This window comes from Equus caballus, chromosome 28 (genome assembly GCF_041296265.1).
Source record: "Equus caballus isolate H_3958 breed thoroughbred chromosome 28, TB-T2T, whole genome shotgun sequence".
NCBI lineage: Eukaryota > Metazoa > Chordata > Mammalia > Perissodactyla > Equidae > Equus > Equus caballus.
The window spans coordinates 26,176,905-26,194,135 of NC_091711.1; the positions used below are offsets into that span (position 1 = coordinate 26,176,905).

The window sequence follows — 17,231 nt, forward strand, 5'->3', positions numbered from 1 at the left end:
ACCCGGAGGGCTTGTTAAAACTCAGATTTCTGGGTCCCACTCACAGAATTTCTGGTTCAGATGGTTTGGGTTGGGGTCTGAGAATCTGCATTTCTAACGTGTTTCCCAGGTGATGCCGAGGCTGCTGGTCCAGGGACAACACTCTGACAACCACTAGTTTGCTTGTTAACTTCAACTGAAGTTAAACGCTAAAACTACAAGTTCCGTATGAATTGAGCTGCCTTTGTATAACACAAGAAGGAGCCTTTAAAAACTAAATCAGATCCAGCCACTCCTCTGCTCAAAAACCCGTACTAGCTCATCATTTCCCTCCAAGCAGAAGCCGACATGCTTACAGCGGCTTACAGGTGCACGTTATCCGCCTCGCCTCTCTAGTCTCAGCTCTCGCTATCCCGATCCCTATTCCAGGGCAGCCGCACTGACTGTGTGTTTTTCCTTTGACACGTTAGGCGCCTTTCTGTCTTAGGCCATTGCTGTAGGTATTCCATCTGCCTAGAAAGCTATTGTCCAGCTAAATATTTGGCCAACTTCCTTGCTGTCCTCAAATCTTTGCTCAAATCTCACCTTCCCAGTGATGAGGCCTACCCTCATCCTCCTATTCAATACCGCAGCTTGTCACCCCAAATCCTTAGCACCTCGGATCCCTCTTGTTTTATTTTCTTCTTCTTTGGTGAGTATAGCACTTATTACCTTCTAAAAATCCTACGTACTTCACTTACTCATTATATTTATTGTCTGTCTGCTCTGCTAGAATATAAACTCCTTGAGGGCAGGGATTTTTGTTTGGTTCCCTGATGCATCCTAAGCCTTTGGCACATAATAGTCCCTCAACATATACCCATGAATGAAGGAAGGAAGCAACGAATGAATATATTAGGTATATTGTACAACATACTGTTTCAAGTCAATGCTATGTAATGCTATGAATAGTATCTTTTTGAAAATGTTACCTCTTGTCCTACAAGATAGTTGACTTATCCAAGTTACTCAGCAACAACTGAGTAACAGTTGCTTGGTAGTTCACACATTCTCATTTTTAGATATACCTACTAGTGATCTGAGGATATGGAATACATCCATACACACATCTGTCCATTTAAATATATCGTGTACAAAATGGTGTTAGGGCTGAATATGTTCTAGATGGAAGCAGTTTTATAAACAGACCCTCTAGTCAACACATGGAGTTAAGGAGCCTCTATTTTACTCCTTAAATTACTGTGGATTTTAAAGAAGTACTTATTTTTGACTAAGGTATTTTTAGTCAATCAAGAGTAGAAACTCTATAGTATTATTTCCCACCTTCTATTTTAGAGGACAACAGTTATTATAATAAGAGTTTTCATTTCTTGAGGGCTTACTGTATGACAGGCAACATACGAAACACTTCACCAACTTTGTCTTCCACAGTTCTCATGATAACCCCACAGGGAGAAAGAAATTGAAATCCAAAGAGCTTCAATAGCTAGCACAAGGTCACACAGCTGTAAGGGGCGGGCAAAGCATCTACTCTGCATCTGTTTGAAGTGTATTAAAATGAAAGCTTGAGTACAAACAAGGAGCAGGAGTAAAACAGAATTCTCAGAGAAATATGATGACGCAAATCCAAAGTCGGGACTCAATGTTGAAAGTGAGCTGTACCACACTCTAGCTTCCTCAGTTTACGAGAGAAAGCTTACAGCAAGCCAGCCCACTCAAATTTCATGTAGCTATCTCCTGCCTGATGTTAAAAATACTTATTTCTCAAGAGCAATAGAATTTTTCCTTTAAATTAAAAAAAAACTCAAGATTTTAAATGATTGTTTCCCATTGTATTGCTCCCTTCCTGTCACTGTTTTTGAGCTAGAACGTGGAGTCCTTGGTAGGGAAAGGAAGGGCATGATCATCAATCTCCATTAACAGTCTTGAGTGGTTTCTGTCGTCTAACAATTTCTGCGTTCAATGACACGTAAATACTTGTGTAGTTAGATGGGCTATTCATCCACAGTGGACATTTACTTAAGCTCTGCGTGCACTCTTTGTATTCACACATTTCAGATAATGTCTCATTAACTGAGCAGATCTTTTAAAATTCTACTCTTTTTTCAAATAAATCTCTTCTTGGAGTTATGCAGAGCCCGTTCTATAAGAGGATAGTACCTTGGGACAGAGTGGGAATTACTGTTATGTTCTAAATTTGTTTACGGTACAGGGGTACATGAGAGCAGTATCAACCAAAGTGCATTCACAATGAAACCAAAACCCATGGTTCTTCAGGCATTTGAGTTCATGGTAGAGATGAAAGCTGGAATGAACCAGTTGCAGGTAACCACTCTGTTTCATCAATTTGAATCCATTTGTTGTCTACATTCTACTTACATATTTAGTCTTAAGATAATCTTAACTATATCTCCCTCTTCATCGTTCTTTTTCCTCTTTTACTACTCACCTTGTTTTCCAAATATGGTGCCACAGGAAACAATTTTACCTCGTGGAGAGTGAGAGAGATTACTTTTATGAATATTATATGGTTTTCGCCTAACAGGTTGAAAATTCTTGCCCTTTATCAGTGAAGAAATTAACAGATTGTATGAGTGTCTTGTTTGAGAATTCCATGACCTCCCTCCAGTGGGCCAGCAAATGAAGGATGGAAAGATTCACCTCTTTTGTACAAATCATCCCTTTTCCAGTAACCACGAGTTCACTTACATTTGCAAGCATCTGGAGCAGAGAAGGGTCTCCGGAGATCCCGGTAGAAGCCTGGCTTACATCGCTGGCAATGCTGACCTTCCGTGTTGTGCTGACAGTCGTTGCAGACACCACCACTACGATTCCCTGATGCCTCCCACACGTTAATGTCAAAGTGACAGGCATCAGCATGCCCATTGCACTTGCAGGCTGGAAAAAAGACACATGGGAAAAACAAATAATTAAAAATAAAACAACAGCGTCTCTAACAATCAGGCAGTTAAAAATAGGGTAAGCTGCTGCTAATTTTTAAAAATTTATTTTTAGTTCTTTGAATAACGCACATTTTCACAGTACAAGAATCAAAACAATATAAAAGCTATATGCTGAGAACTCTGGTCTCGCATCCCTGTTACCCTGTTTCTCTTGCCTTCAAAAGGTTACTACTTTCTTTATTTTTTTCAGTTTCTTATGTATTCTTCTAGTGTTTCTTCATAGATTTTTTTGAGATATAATTGATGTACTAGATTTTTATTTTAAAAAAAAGTTTTAGGATACGTTTGAAAGTTAACAAAGTATAGATCTGTCTACTTTGGCAGAAATATTACAGTCACCTTAGCAACCGGGGTTGACATTTATTTTGGAAAGCCTATTTGAGTAGCCACCAGCTTTTTTTTCTCTTTAATGGTAACACTTCACTATTTCCATTCTTGCTACTTCCCAAGGGCCAATGTCATCACGGTGGGTCCCCTGACCTTGCTTAGAAAACCCTAGTTGTCAGGCGCTATTTGAAAATGACAATTCATATTGCAGATACAGGTCTGAATTCATGTTCACTAATGAGCCTGGAAGGAAACTTCTGATGGACAAGGGTCAGTAACTTGGCAGGTATATTGATTTACCTTTCATGAAGTACTGTTCCTCAGCTATTGTTGTACTGGTGAGTACAAGGTAGTTTCCTACAGAAGCCTCGGTTTTCTTATAGAAGAGACCTGCAGTATTTCTTATGTAACAGTTCTCAAAGGCATTTCTAATATTATCAGTCAATAGCACCAAGTGACAAGTCCCTGTGTTCTAAATGTATTCACACATGCAGCTGGTTTCTGTGGAAAGGGTCAGAGTGGCACTCTAGGAATTTAGGAAAAATTCTTCAGATTCTCTCGATGAGTGATTTAGAATAAGAATCTGGACTTTTTTGTGGAGGTCAACTGTATTCGAAAATGTTTGTGCTATTGTTTTCATTGTTTCCTTGATGTGTTATGATATTTTCACCAGATTCATAATCTTTAAAAAGCATATTATAAGATAATTTAAAATTTATGCTTAGAGGAAATCCTTTACATTTCCTAGAAACTGAAATAAATCAGTTATGATTCCAAATTATGTATGGGAACTGACTTCTCACAATTTTACCCACAGTACTTGCCTTTCAACCCTTGTAAGATTGAAGTTTGTGAGTGTAAACATTGTTATGGGCATGTGTATTTCTCTGAACATTTTGAAAAACAAAGAAAAAAACAACTCACGTTCCCATATTTTTTTACCCTTCTATCTAATCTCCAACCTCAAACCCAAAGTTAGCCCTGGTAACGCACTCTCGTTCTCCACTAACTGGCTTAATTTCAAATCTAATTTGTCATTTCAAGTATAAGTGAAAAGACATGCATTACGGCATTATGGAAAAAAGCATTTAATTTGGAGTCTGAAAACTAGGGATCAAGTCTGGACTCTATCATTTACTAACTTTGGCAAGTTGCTTAATCTTACTGAGCCTCAGTTTCCTGATCTTTAAAATAGCCTTAACACCACCTACTTTATAAGGTTGTTTTGAGAACTGAATTCAAGACAGCTATTTTCATGATTATAATTCACTATCTTAGTTACAAGGGTAATTACACACCATAATCCTCCGTTGCTCTTGTGTCTAGCCATGTTTTCATTATGTCAAATTCTCAAGGAGGGCGCTTAGTCTCACAAAGTGTCCCAGCAAATGGGCAACACATTCTTGGCAAAGCAGTCACATTGGCAACTTTGCAAGCAGCAATTCTTTCCAATGATTGAAGTCAGAGTGGGCAGTGATATGGGCTATGTTTTCGTATGTTACAATGTCTGTCACCCACCACTTTATACCGTGTTTCTAGAGACAACAAGGAGTCCACAGATAAGTTTAGTTTACAAAGAAGGCTTTGAGGCTCGTGGGCTTGGTACTTACTTCTGCACTCTTTAGGAGCCCCTGTTCTGCCATCAGCTGCCTCCCAGGGGCGGTCATTGTACAACGGTGCACAATGTTGGCAGTGGGTGCCTGCTGTGTTGTGCTTACACATACACTTTCCATGGACCTACAAACAAAAAGAAGAGCTATGAGTGCAAATGATACTAGAGAAGAACCTTCCCCACAATCTCATCTCATTGGTTGGCCTTAGCCATATGACATTCATTCACTTTTCTGAAGAAGTTTGCCATCAAGATGAGAGATCCTTTCTTTATTTTGTCTTGTGATTAATTTAAAAACTTAAGGGGCCGGCCCGGTGGTGCATCGGTTAAATGTGCACGTTCTGCTTTGGAGACCTGGGGTTCGTGGTTCGGATCCCGGGTGCGGACATGGCACTGCTTGGCAAGCCATGCTGTGGTAGGCGTCCCACATATAAAGTAGAGGAAGATGGGCACGGATGTTAGCTCAGGGCCAGCTTTCCTCAGCAAAAAGAGGAGGATTGGCAGCCGTTAGCTCAGGGCTAATCTTCCTAAAAAAACACTTAAGTAATATATTTTCCTGGCTATAGGATATATCACCCTAATGAGCAATTCTGAGCTACTGGCTAGGTATTATCCTAAAATTTTAATGCCTCTGAATTTTTTAATTCTTTACACAATAAAACATCTTCACTATAGAAAATATAGAAATCAGTAATCCCATCACAAAGTGATGTTATCAACATTTGAAGCATATACTTCCAGTACTTTAAAAGTATAATTATATTTAAAAATTTTTTTCACATAACAATATATTGAGAACATCTTTTCATTTCATTAAATATTCTTAAACAGCACACATTTTAATGGCTCCCTTGTATGACATACAATTTATTTGACCAATCACCTATTTTGGGTTAGTTCAGCTTTTAAATATTTTTACATATTATATTTTAATTCTTTAATGAATATCCCTGTAGCTAACTATTTGTGTACATATTTATTTATTTGGAACGTGTTTTGTAGAAGTAAAATTTAACAATCAAAATATGTATATTTTTAAGGCTTTGAATACATTTTGTCATAATGACTGGGCATTTTCTTTTAATCCCACAATTCAGAGTAGTTGAGGGTTTATTAAAACATTTCTCACAGGGAGGAATACTTTAGCATAATTCTCTGGGATCTGAGAGTTTTATGAGAATTTTAATATTTTTTGTATTATCTCACTGATAATTTCTAAAAATTAATATTTTGGGTCATCTGGAATACTTCCTAATAACTAAATATTGCCATGAATTCCAGTACCAAGATGCATTTATTGACATTGAGGTCATGTTCTTACAAATGAAAGTTTTGCAAAGTAGCTCAGAATGGGGTTCCCAAATTTGGATCTATAAGATGTTTTGTTTTCTTTTCTTGAGAAACAATGTTAAAGGTAACTCAGCATAAAGGTAATAAATTATATCAACCAGGCAACAATATTTAATAAATATCTACTGGAGAGAGTCACTATGTTAGGCAATATTTGACATACAAAGCATTACAAAACATAATTTCTGTCTTTAAGAAAAGTATAATGTAGGCGGAGAAAAAGAATTACATAGAAAAAAATTACAGATAAACAAGACAATAAGTACCTAAGGAAAAAAATGATGTTGGAAATCAAAAGATGCAGAAATCAACACAGGTCGGCCGTTGTGGAGAGCTTTATGAGAGAGGTTGGGTTTTGAGCTAGTCCTTGAAGATGGACAGTATTTCTGAGAGACGGAAGGGAAGAGACTTTCCAGGAAGAGGAAAGAAAATTAGCCAAGGTGAGGAGCTAGGAGGCTAGGGAGAATCTGCGAACAAAGTTTATTTCAATACATCTAAAATATTTTGACTGCAATGATAAAGGAACTACTAAAAATTACGCAGATTTATAGAGTAGCCAGAATCAAAACGAGTCCCTAGTTTAATAAACCTGGAAATAGTCACATCAATAGATTGGTGTACTATGTTGACCTAATTTAACTCGAGAGTAAGTTGTGTCATCTTACCCAGGAGCCCCTTTCTCTTTTCATCCTCTCGGTATATATGTCTTTGGCTCCACTGGTAGAGCACTCTGGAAATAGCCTATGCATTATCCAAGTGTGTCACATGACTACTATGGACCTTGTGCTCACGTCATGCTCAAGTGCAGGAATTAACAGGGCTTGGAGGACTGCAGCCTACTTGTGAATGAATCCCATGAGATTTAAGAGTTACAACCTGGAAAATTTCATAAATAATGATTTTGGTGTCCATCTTGCTAAATTTCATTTCTGTGTATTATAAGGTTTTTGTGCTTAATGAAAATTAATTATAGAAGATTTTTAGTTCCCAGGGATTAGTAAAGATACAGATTTTTTTTATTGAGGTTATGATAGTTTAAAAACTTGTAAAATTTCAGTTGTACATTATTATTTGTCAGTCATATTATAGGTGCACCACTTCACCCTTTGTGCCCATCCCCCACCTCACTTTCCCCTGGTAACCACTAATCTGTTTTCTTTGTCCATGTGTTTGTTTATCTTCCACATATGAGTGGACTCATACAGAGTTTGTCTTTCTCTATCTGGCTTATTTCACTTAACATAATACCCTCAAGCTCCATCCATGTTGTTGTGAATGGGATGATTTTATCCTTTTTTATGCTGAGTAGTATTCCATTACGTGTGTGTGTGTGTGTGTGTGTGTGTGTGTGTGTGTGTGTACACACCAAAGATACAGATTTTCTTAAGAGAGTGGAACTGGCTCCTTTGAGAATGATGATGTTGCAAAAACTTTTGTTAATTTTCTTTATAGAAATTCAACAAATATTATAGATTCAGTTTATTGGTTTGGTCTTGAAACACCTAAATGTGAGTTGAATTATAGTTACCTATTTTCTTGGACTTTGTTTTGTGACTATTTCTGCCAGGAGCTGTTTATACGTAAAGTCTCCTGGAGTTTACTATTACATCTCCAATCACACATTCAGGCAAGTTCTGAGGACAAATTTGCACTTAAATTTGGAGGTCTGCAGGAATTCAATTTCTACTGCTCTATAAGAGTGAGATCTTTTCATCCTAGCTCCTGGGTATCTGATTTTTCATATATTCTGGTAGAAATGTTCCAGTCCTACTGCTTTTATTAAATCTTTTAAATTCAACATTCCTTATCATCATGAAAAAAACTAGAAACTCTTTACCAAATAACTTCTGCATGGTAAGATTCTTTAAAGGATCTCAGTAAAAGCTGGATGATTTTTTGTTTACTTGTAGTACTAGGTGCTGATTTCAAACAAAATGGGGTCTTTGGGAAAATTGATTGAATAAGAAAAACCTTCCAGAGTTGAAGAGTTTAGTGAAGTGAAGGCATACTTATGTAGCTGACAGAAGTTAGCAGCATCATGGAGATTAGTGGGAAAAGTAGTTTTGTAATTGTCTAAACTCTACAACTTGTAAAAAAAAAGTACAAAATATCTAGAATACAAATAATTTGATAATATTAGAGTCAGAATTCCTAGAATAAAGCATCCCTAATCCATCACTGCTATTAAGGGGATTATAGGGAACATTATCTGGGGAGGACATTTGAGAAAATGTTAAGTCTAATGTAAATATGGTAGAGACCAATGTCAACCAATGCTATCTGTATAAAACTTCCAAGTATAGTCCCTGAGGCTGTGCCTTGAAGAATGCATAGGATTTTCCTTAGGGAGCAGACAAGAAGAACAGAACCCCAAAGGAACATTCTGGGAATAGTCAATAAATAAATCAGAGAGTATGTGTTGGAGAGGTAGCTTCTGTCCAGATCATGGAACACATTAAACATCAGCTTAAGGATGCTGGAATTTATCCTTTATGTACTGAAGATCCACTGAAGATTTTCAAGTAAGGAAATGATTGAAAAGGTATATTAAATACACCTTCTTTTCTTCTCTTTTAAAATATTTCTTGCTACCTCACTCCTATCTTGTCTGTTATGTTCTTTCTTCCCTTCCCCCCTTTACTGTTTCTTTTCTATGTTTTTTTAACCCCAGTTTATGCTTTCCAATAGCCAGTGGCATCCACATGAGTTTTCTGATAATATTCAGAATTTTAAAAGATTGTTAATTCTCATTTTATTGGTTTTTTGCATCCTTTCTACTTTTTAACAACCATTTATTGAATACTATATAAAGACAGATGCTGTGAAGTATTGTTAGTTATCTTTAGAGCAATTAAACTCTCAATTTATCAGGTTTGGTCTTGGAATGCCCAAGGTCTATAAGCAATTTCACCCAACTCATAGGTTAGCCCTGGCTCACAAATTCCAGGCCTCAGGAGGCCACAGACATTTAGGGAACCTCATCAAACATTCACGCGTATCACAAGATAATGAGGACAGGTCAATTCCCTCTGGAGTGAGGATTTCAGAGCATTCCCTTGTTCCCACACGCTGAGAATTGGGATGAACCTCCCAGGGTCTGAAAGATGCCAGCCCAGCAAATTTTTCTGCACACAGGAAGATTCAAGGAGCTGTCATTTTGAGAATTACCAAAAATAGCTGTAAATCATTATCTAGACCATTTGAAACAAGAAATCCTTCCTCAGCGATGCAACTGTCACTGTTCAAGCTTGAAAGATCACCCACTATTTGATGCTCGTGAAAAATGTGCAAGGAAAACTAGGTCTTCATTGAAAAAATTTTTAAAAAATAGAAAAAGGAAACTCTAGTAACAAGTTAAACATAGCTCTTGTTTGGTACACAAACATGAACTAGACAAAGAGCAGGAAAATGGGATTACGTACTTAAGGCTTAGTTGAGGAAGAGTGGTGTCTGCCTGTCTAATTGGAAAACAAGAAATCTGCTTTATCAACAACTCTTTAACTCCTAATTATCCAAGAGGTACACCTTGGTATTTTGGATATTTTTTGAGTTTCGTAATCCCCTCTATCATACCAAGTGTACTTCATTCTGTAATGTCAAAGTTTTTTCCTACCTGGATCTAATATTATTTATTTGTTTATTTATTTGCAATTCATTTTTACTTATCTTTATCTTACAGGGAGGGACTTATACAAACTTTGAATCAGTAATTTAAGGAATTCCTGGAACAGCATGCTCATTGATAGCTGTGCACTTTGGTGACAAATATTATATATTAGAGCCAAATACACATGGAACAGAAAATACCATTTCTTCTTATTTGAGGAATCTAGGTGGGGGGAAAAATGAGGAAATTATCACCTTTCAAATCTGTCATTGGAAAATACACAGGTCTTGACTAGAAAAGCTGCTTTTTTGTCATTCCTTTTGGGGCAGAAGGTCTTCTAGTAGTCGGAATCCATGGAGTTGAGGAAATTGGTCATGGCAGGAAGTTGTAAGAATCTGGTCATTGACAGCATCCAGCACATGGGCTGGACAATCACTTATCAAGATGTAGAATATTTAAACATTCAATGGAACATTGGCTTTGACAACTTTTAGAGTCCTTCTGGTCTCAAGGTTCTACGATTCTAAGGCCTGCTTCTTTGTGTTGTGAATACTGCTTGGTTGTAGGCAACTATCTTTTCTGAGCGAGCAGGGAAGACTAATATGACTGAGTCCTATTGTCATCTCACCAGTGCAGGATGTTTCCAGATCATCTGACAAGGACGAGCTAGCAGAATCTCTCTCTTTTCTTGCAGGCACTACCTGATGTGGCCCAAATGAAAAAGTAAATACATGTTAATAGATAATTTCTGAAGACGGACTTGCGTTTGTTGATATTGACTATAACTAAACTCAAATAAGTTCTATTCTTTCTGATTTTTCCCTACTGTTTTCTTCCTCTTTACTGCGTTTTTCCTATGGCTGGTGACTATAGAAATCATAAACTAAATCTCATTCTAGCTCCTGCCTTCCACATAAAGGTAGACCTCATCTTCTAGCCATGCTCTCCACAGTCACCATCATGGAATTACCAAAGCAAAAATCGCTCTGATTAATGCTTTGGAGGACTCACATTTACTGAATTCTTTAGGAATGTCTGATAAAATTCCCAACTGCTTTCCAACAAAGAGAGGAACTGTTGTTCATAGCCTACTAAAAATTATAATGAAAGTTAGTGGGGAAAAAAGAGATTTTACAGCTAAGTATTCAGAAATTCTTGAATATCATAAATTAAGTAATTTCTTTGTGCTATTATTGTTTACATAGAAATGATTTTATTTTCATTCTTTACCATTCAACTTTAAATTCTAATGTAAAGTGAATATTCTTTCATACCGTCATTGGAACTTGAAAAAATGTTTGTGAAAAGCAGACACAAACAGTGCCTAGTCCATGAACCAAAGGAAAATGCCCACTTAAAGGCAGCTGCAGCAATTCACAGACCTCCATTTAGCTACGATAAATGATTTATAAAGTGGAACAGCAATTTAAAACAAAATGTAAAGGCAAAAACTGATTAATTTCTAAAGAGACAGTATGTCCCTTTTAAAGAAAAGGATTAACTTCTAAAAGAATGAACTTCTTATGCATGAAAAGAGATAAATTCTAATAATAGAGCTAGCCTGTTAGAACCTGCTCCTCTTACGCAGGACAAAAACACACACAACAATGCTACAGCACAAACCTTTGAATAGAAAGCATTGTGAGGAAAACATGTCTTTTCATTAAGGAATAAAATATGCCTTTTCCCCATTAAAGGTTTGCATGTTTTAATTTAACAGAAGAAGTGGGAGTTCTAGGATGAATATGAAGCATAATAATTGAGTTTGGTGGAAAAGGGGGCTTGAAATGTACTGTCAGAATGGGACAAAATAAGTTGAAGTTTGAGTGTTTCAAACCCTTGCCCAATCACATATATAGCAAGAAGGCAAGCAATTGAAAACTTCTACAATCTATTCTAGAGAAAACAGCCCCTGTAGGAAAGCACGGGCAATAAGACAAAGATAGGTAGAGAGCAGAAACAATTATTGTTAAAGAATGAAAACTGGCCGTTATGCAGACTTCTCTCTTCCCAGCTAGACTGCTGCCTGAAATTCCTTCTGTAGAGATTCATTCCTTGAGCTCCTGAATGGTGTTTTAGGTTCAGGAGTTCCCCACAAAAATGCAGTTACCCTCCGAAGGGGCAAGTCCTTAAATTATTAGCAACAAACATATCAGCAGGGATTATAACCATCTGTTCTCAATGCTAGAAGTGGACTCAGAGTTGCCTAGAAGAAGAAGTGCCTTCCTGATGGAGGGAAAAGGCATGTCTTAAGGAGAGAGGGAAGGAGCCAAAGACAAACTGTGCCTACTTCACTACTTTGCCAAGAACCTTGCTCTGGCTGACAGCCCTGGAAAAAAGCATGAATGGAGCCAATGCAAATTTCATAAGAAAACTGCCTTTAGTACGCTGTATGGTGATCGCCTATTTATTGGCCTCTCCACTAGATTGTAAGCTCTGGTAGAGGAGAAACAGTGGCTTAAACTTCTTAGAATCCCTAGTAACTGGCATATGATAGGGTTTCAATCAATGTGTGTTCATTCTCTTCGTTCAGCCAATATATATTTAATGGAGCACTGAGAACCTTAGTTATTGAGTTTAGTTTCATTTTAAAAACTTGCCAACAAAGCAGGGTGCTAATTATGCATTTGAAGTGGGAACAGGATACTTTCAATTGTTTGTCACAAAGCAGTATTTGGGGTAGAGTAGAATTGAGACATTCAGCTGTCCAGGGTGCTTCCTAAAAGGGGTATACTGGCTTACCCCTGGGCAAGGGCTGTTGGTAAATATGTTCTTATGTGTAGTGGTCATCTATGGTTGTCCTGGGAGGCCCACTGTAAGCCCAAGGAACATGGGTTAGTCACGGAGGGAAGTGGAAATAATAACAATAATGATGATGATGATAAATAATAACAATAATAGTAGTAGCTAATATTGAGTACACTTATTACATACCAGGCACTGTTCTAGGCATTGTACAAATATTAACTCATTGGATTTGCACAAGAACCCTATAAAGTAAGCATAATCATTATTGCCATTTCACAAATGAGGGAACCGAAGCCCAAAGAGTTTAATTAATTTGCCTAAGATCACAAAGCCACTAAGTGGTGGAGCTATTTGAATTTTGTCAGTCTGACTCCAGATTCACAATCTTAACCCCTAAACTATGCTATCATAAGACCCTGGGGAGTAGGATTTTTGAGGGATCTGCTTAGGCCAAGTCTCTTCAGGGTGTCACCTAAATAAAATAGGTGTGTCCCAAGCCAACTCATCCTTGAAGAACTCTTCAGGACAAAGGTTGGTTTGGACCCAAAGTGAGCCATTTTTAGGTGTTCTGTTCTTGAGTGGATTATTCTCTCAATAATAAGAGTTATCATCCCTTCCTCTCTGGGAGGAGCCTAGCAGTTTTGAAGATAATTGACAACAGGAAGATTGGCCCTCATTTCCCACACCTGGCATGAATAAGTTCAGGGTGTGTAGGGGTAGAGAATCCTTCTAGATTCTCATTGATTCAGTGTAAAACCTATCTGTGCCCTGAAACTTCCCATGCCTCCTTGGGGCATTTCTGGGCACTGTGAGCATTAACAAGTCTTACTCATCGGAAACTCCAGTGAATAAACTTACAAACGGAGATGATAACAGGAATGTAAATGAACTCTGATTAAAGATTTGCTCTTTGTGAACGTACCTCCTTTATGTTATTTACTCTTCCTATTAGATATGATCTGGGAAAGATAGTAATATCATGTATTGTGATGACTTTTACAGGCAGTCTTAATTTAGTTTATGAAGAATGGTAAGTGAAAACACGGTGCATAACACCTAAAGATTCAGGGAGATTTCTAGATTCAAGTTGCTGGCTTATTTCCATTTTTTCATGTACAAAATTTTTTATGCCCCAAGGCTTTCATTTATGCCTAAATGGCAGTTTATTTGCGCCATTCTGCATGCTATTTACCATAAGAAGTCAGGAGCTGAAGGAGCATTCGGAAGCATGCATATACACACACACAATTTCCAAACGCTACCAAATCTGTGTACTTTGAATTGTGGGCATCAAGTCCAAGATTGCTTAAAGATGTGGTTCAGCAGATCTTTGTTTTGTAGTAGTACAGCTAGAACTAAGAACGAAAATCAAGTTTTCTGGTTTATCTTTCAACATACATCATGGCCCCTTTTGTGAAAATTAGATGACCAGTCAAAACCAAACCAAAACAAAGCAAAACAAACCCTCAAACCCACTCATCAGCAGAAGGGAAGGCAGAAACTGCTCCAGGGCTGAGAAAAGCATAAATTGGGCCTTTCAAATCAGTTGTAAAACACTTTTGAGTTTAAAAATATTAATAAAATAACCTCACTTAAAAAGTCAAATGAGAGAAGGTTTTAAAATATATTATTGGCTCAGCATGTTTTTTGTTAGTGAGCACTATAGCTTAAATTTTAGGTTCTTGAGTAATTTTAGGTAGGATTCTCTTATCCTTCAGAGTAATGATTTCCTAGAACAAAGCAAATCTCTTTCTTTTCATGAGTTCGAGAAGAGAGACTACTTTTATTTATAACCATGGGTGTAAGAGGTTCAAATGTAGCATTTCTTGAAAAACCACATTATCAGAATATCCTTTCTTTGCATAGCTCCTTAATTAACAAATAATATTTTTCCTGTTGAGAAAAATCGTGAAAGACTTTGAAATGCCCTCCTTCCCCCGCAAGAAGATAACTGAGTGTTCTGGACTATCTCTGCTTTTTATTGTCACTCAACTATTTTACAGCTCTGTAGATTGTAGAAAATTATTAATAATGCAAATAATTCTTGTCCAGAGAAATGCAAACCAGTTGTGTCTTGTAGAATGCAGTTGATCATTGCCCTTCTTACTGACCTGTTGTGCATCTATTTGTCCATATATTTCAACATGCTTTATTTGCCTATGTATGTGTGTTCTTTGAATTTTCCTTTGAACCAGTTGTACTTACTGGTCCCTTATTAATTGAGTTAAATAAAATTGTTGACATGTGTTCATTTTATATCTGTGTGAAGATCATGACTTTACCCTTTAAAAATTTATCCTTTACCACTGGCATTTCTCATCCTCCACATGTTACCTAGAGTTCTCCTATCAAGACTACTTGAGGATGTACTTCCAAAAGGGAAATTTCAACATGCTTTATATAGCTAAATGAGTCTTGAATGTCTTATATTTTCACAAGATTAATTCTACTAGCCTCCTCTTTTCAGTATCATCAGGCACTTTATCTCTCTTGTGGGGACTGTAATAAATATTTCTGCCAAAACAACGCAAATAACATTGAATTAAAAATTGTAATGCCCAGGAGGCTTATGAAGATTACATTTAGATAAGATCATACTATTACCAACTTAAGAGAATTTTCTTTTCCTCCCATTACTTCATTGCATAGTTTATGTGGTCTTTGTTTCCAGTGGATTTCAAGAATTATTTCTGACTATTGGGCTTTTTTTTTTTTTTCTTAGATTTTATTTTCTTTCCTTTTTCTCCCCAAAGCCCCCCGGTACATAGTTGTATATTCTTCGTTGTGGGTCCTTCCAGTTGTGGCATGTGGGACACTGCCTCAGCGTGGCTTGATGAGCAGTGCCATGTCCGCGCCCAGGATTCAAACCAACGAAACACTGGGCCGCCTGCAGCGGAGCGCGTGAACTTAACCACTCGGCCACGGGGCCAGCCCCCTGACTATTGGGCTTTTAAAAACAGCATCTGTCCAATAGATATATTTATTTAGCTGAATCCTGCAAGCGAATAGAGTTAGGTTACACACACAATTTGGTTTCAGATTTGAATGTATATAATGGCAATTAAGTAAGGCTCTGACTTAAAGATGTTTATTTCAGTGTATCTAAGGCTTCCTCAATTTATAATATCAAATTAGCTTTTTTCTCCTCTATAGTAGCCACAATTTCTCCAGCCGCAAGATACAGAGCCAGAGAAGATTGACCAATATCATTAGAGTCTTGCTGCACTTCTTGCTTATAGGCAGACTTTGAGTTTCCTATAATGCTATACAAGGAAACTAATCTCAGTATACAGCTAAGTAATTTGAAACTCCTTTCAAGCCGAATTGCTATCTGGTCACTGTGTTGAGTCACTAGGACATCTACTAGCTAGCCATTTGACCCATTCCATCTCTATTCTTCATTCAATCTCAGTTAAGTCTTATTTTCATAATTTCACTTTGCACTTGTCTTTTTTGTACTTAAACTTTTCCGAGGTCACAACGCAAAGCAGTGGAAGAACAGGGAATAGAACTCCCAAGAGAGTCCAAAAATATTAGAGGCTACATCTTGCAACAGTGACGTCATCAGAAGGATTTTTTTTTCCTTCCCACAAACACCTAAAATAACTTTTTATAATAAAATCTCTGGTGAGTAGTATGACTAATTAGTTATATATATATACATGTAATGACTAGGGAAAAAGGGATCATATCAATTTCAATTTCTTAGTACCTATTTAATTTTAATAATTTTAGAAAGAACTAGCAACAGTGGAATTAACAATACATAACTTCTAATATGCTGTCAAAACCAGTAACACAAACTATCGAGTAAGAACCCAGGAAAATGAGTGAAGGCAAAAACTAGTAGAACTCATTTTGTAAGCAACTTATCTGTCAAGCAGCATTTGACACGAGAATGAGGGTTTTGTGGGGTTTTGTTCAACGTCTTTTAGGATTTAGATGGGTTTTTATAATTAGTTGGGGGCCAGGTAAATGCTATTAGAAATGCTGTGGGGGATTATTAAGTACTTTTCACCCCATTGACATTCACGTGCTCAATGCGTTCACATAGCTTCTGGTTATTTTAAAGGAAAATTCCTTGTCACAGACTATTCTGCATTCTCTTACAAGGTTTTTTTTTTTTTTTAATTTATTCTAGTTCACATTTCCCACTGTTTTCCTTCTCCCTTGACAGCTCTGTTTGACTGTCACTCAGAATTCTATACAGTGCCGAGGGTGTTACAAAAGTTGACTTGTTTAAGATAAATGAGCCCCTGATTGCAGTACAAGAAGCCAGTTGCTAGGGCATGTTTTCTTCCATAGTCTTTTGTTGTTGAATTAAATCATTCAGATGCTTCTTTTCTTATTGAAAAATTGTTCGTTTCTAGGTGAATCTCTTAAAATATCGTCTTCATTATTGAGTATACTCATATGGAAGATCAAGGTGGAAATACTGATTTATTAAAAACTTACACTTGTTTGGCAACTCTATCTGAATGCAGAGTCATTAAGAAATCTGTATACGTCCAGAAACAACAGCTACAGCTATTGAAAGAATTGTTTTTCTTCAATACCTATCCATCCCAAACTATTGCTTTTTAAAACAGACAGCTTAATGATTGAGACTTGAAAAGAAATATATTGATTCTGTAAAATTTCTCTA

At 37.0% G+C, this 17,231-nt stretch overlaps 1 protein-coding gene across 12 annotated transcripts in view; it reads right to left on the minus strand.

Moving 5' to 3' along the window:
* NTN4 (netrin 4) overlaps positions 1-17,231 on the minus strand; it is a 170,207-nt gene that overhangs the window by 51,496 nt on the left and 101,480 nt on the right. For all 12 annotated transcript variants that reach the window (XM_023631826.2, XM_070254507.1, XM_070254512.1 and 9 more), the window contains 2 exons: positions 4,880-5,006; positions 2,689-2,877 (listed from right to left, as the gene is read on the minus strand). In XM_023631826.2, coding sequence (XP_023487594.2) covers positions 2,689-2,877; positions 4,880-5,006 — 316 coding nt within the window. The remainder of the gene's footprint in view (positions 1-2,688; positions 2,878-4,879; positions 5,007-17,231) is intronic.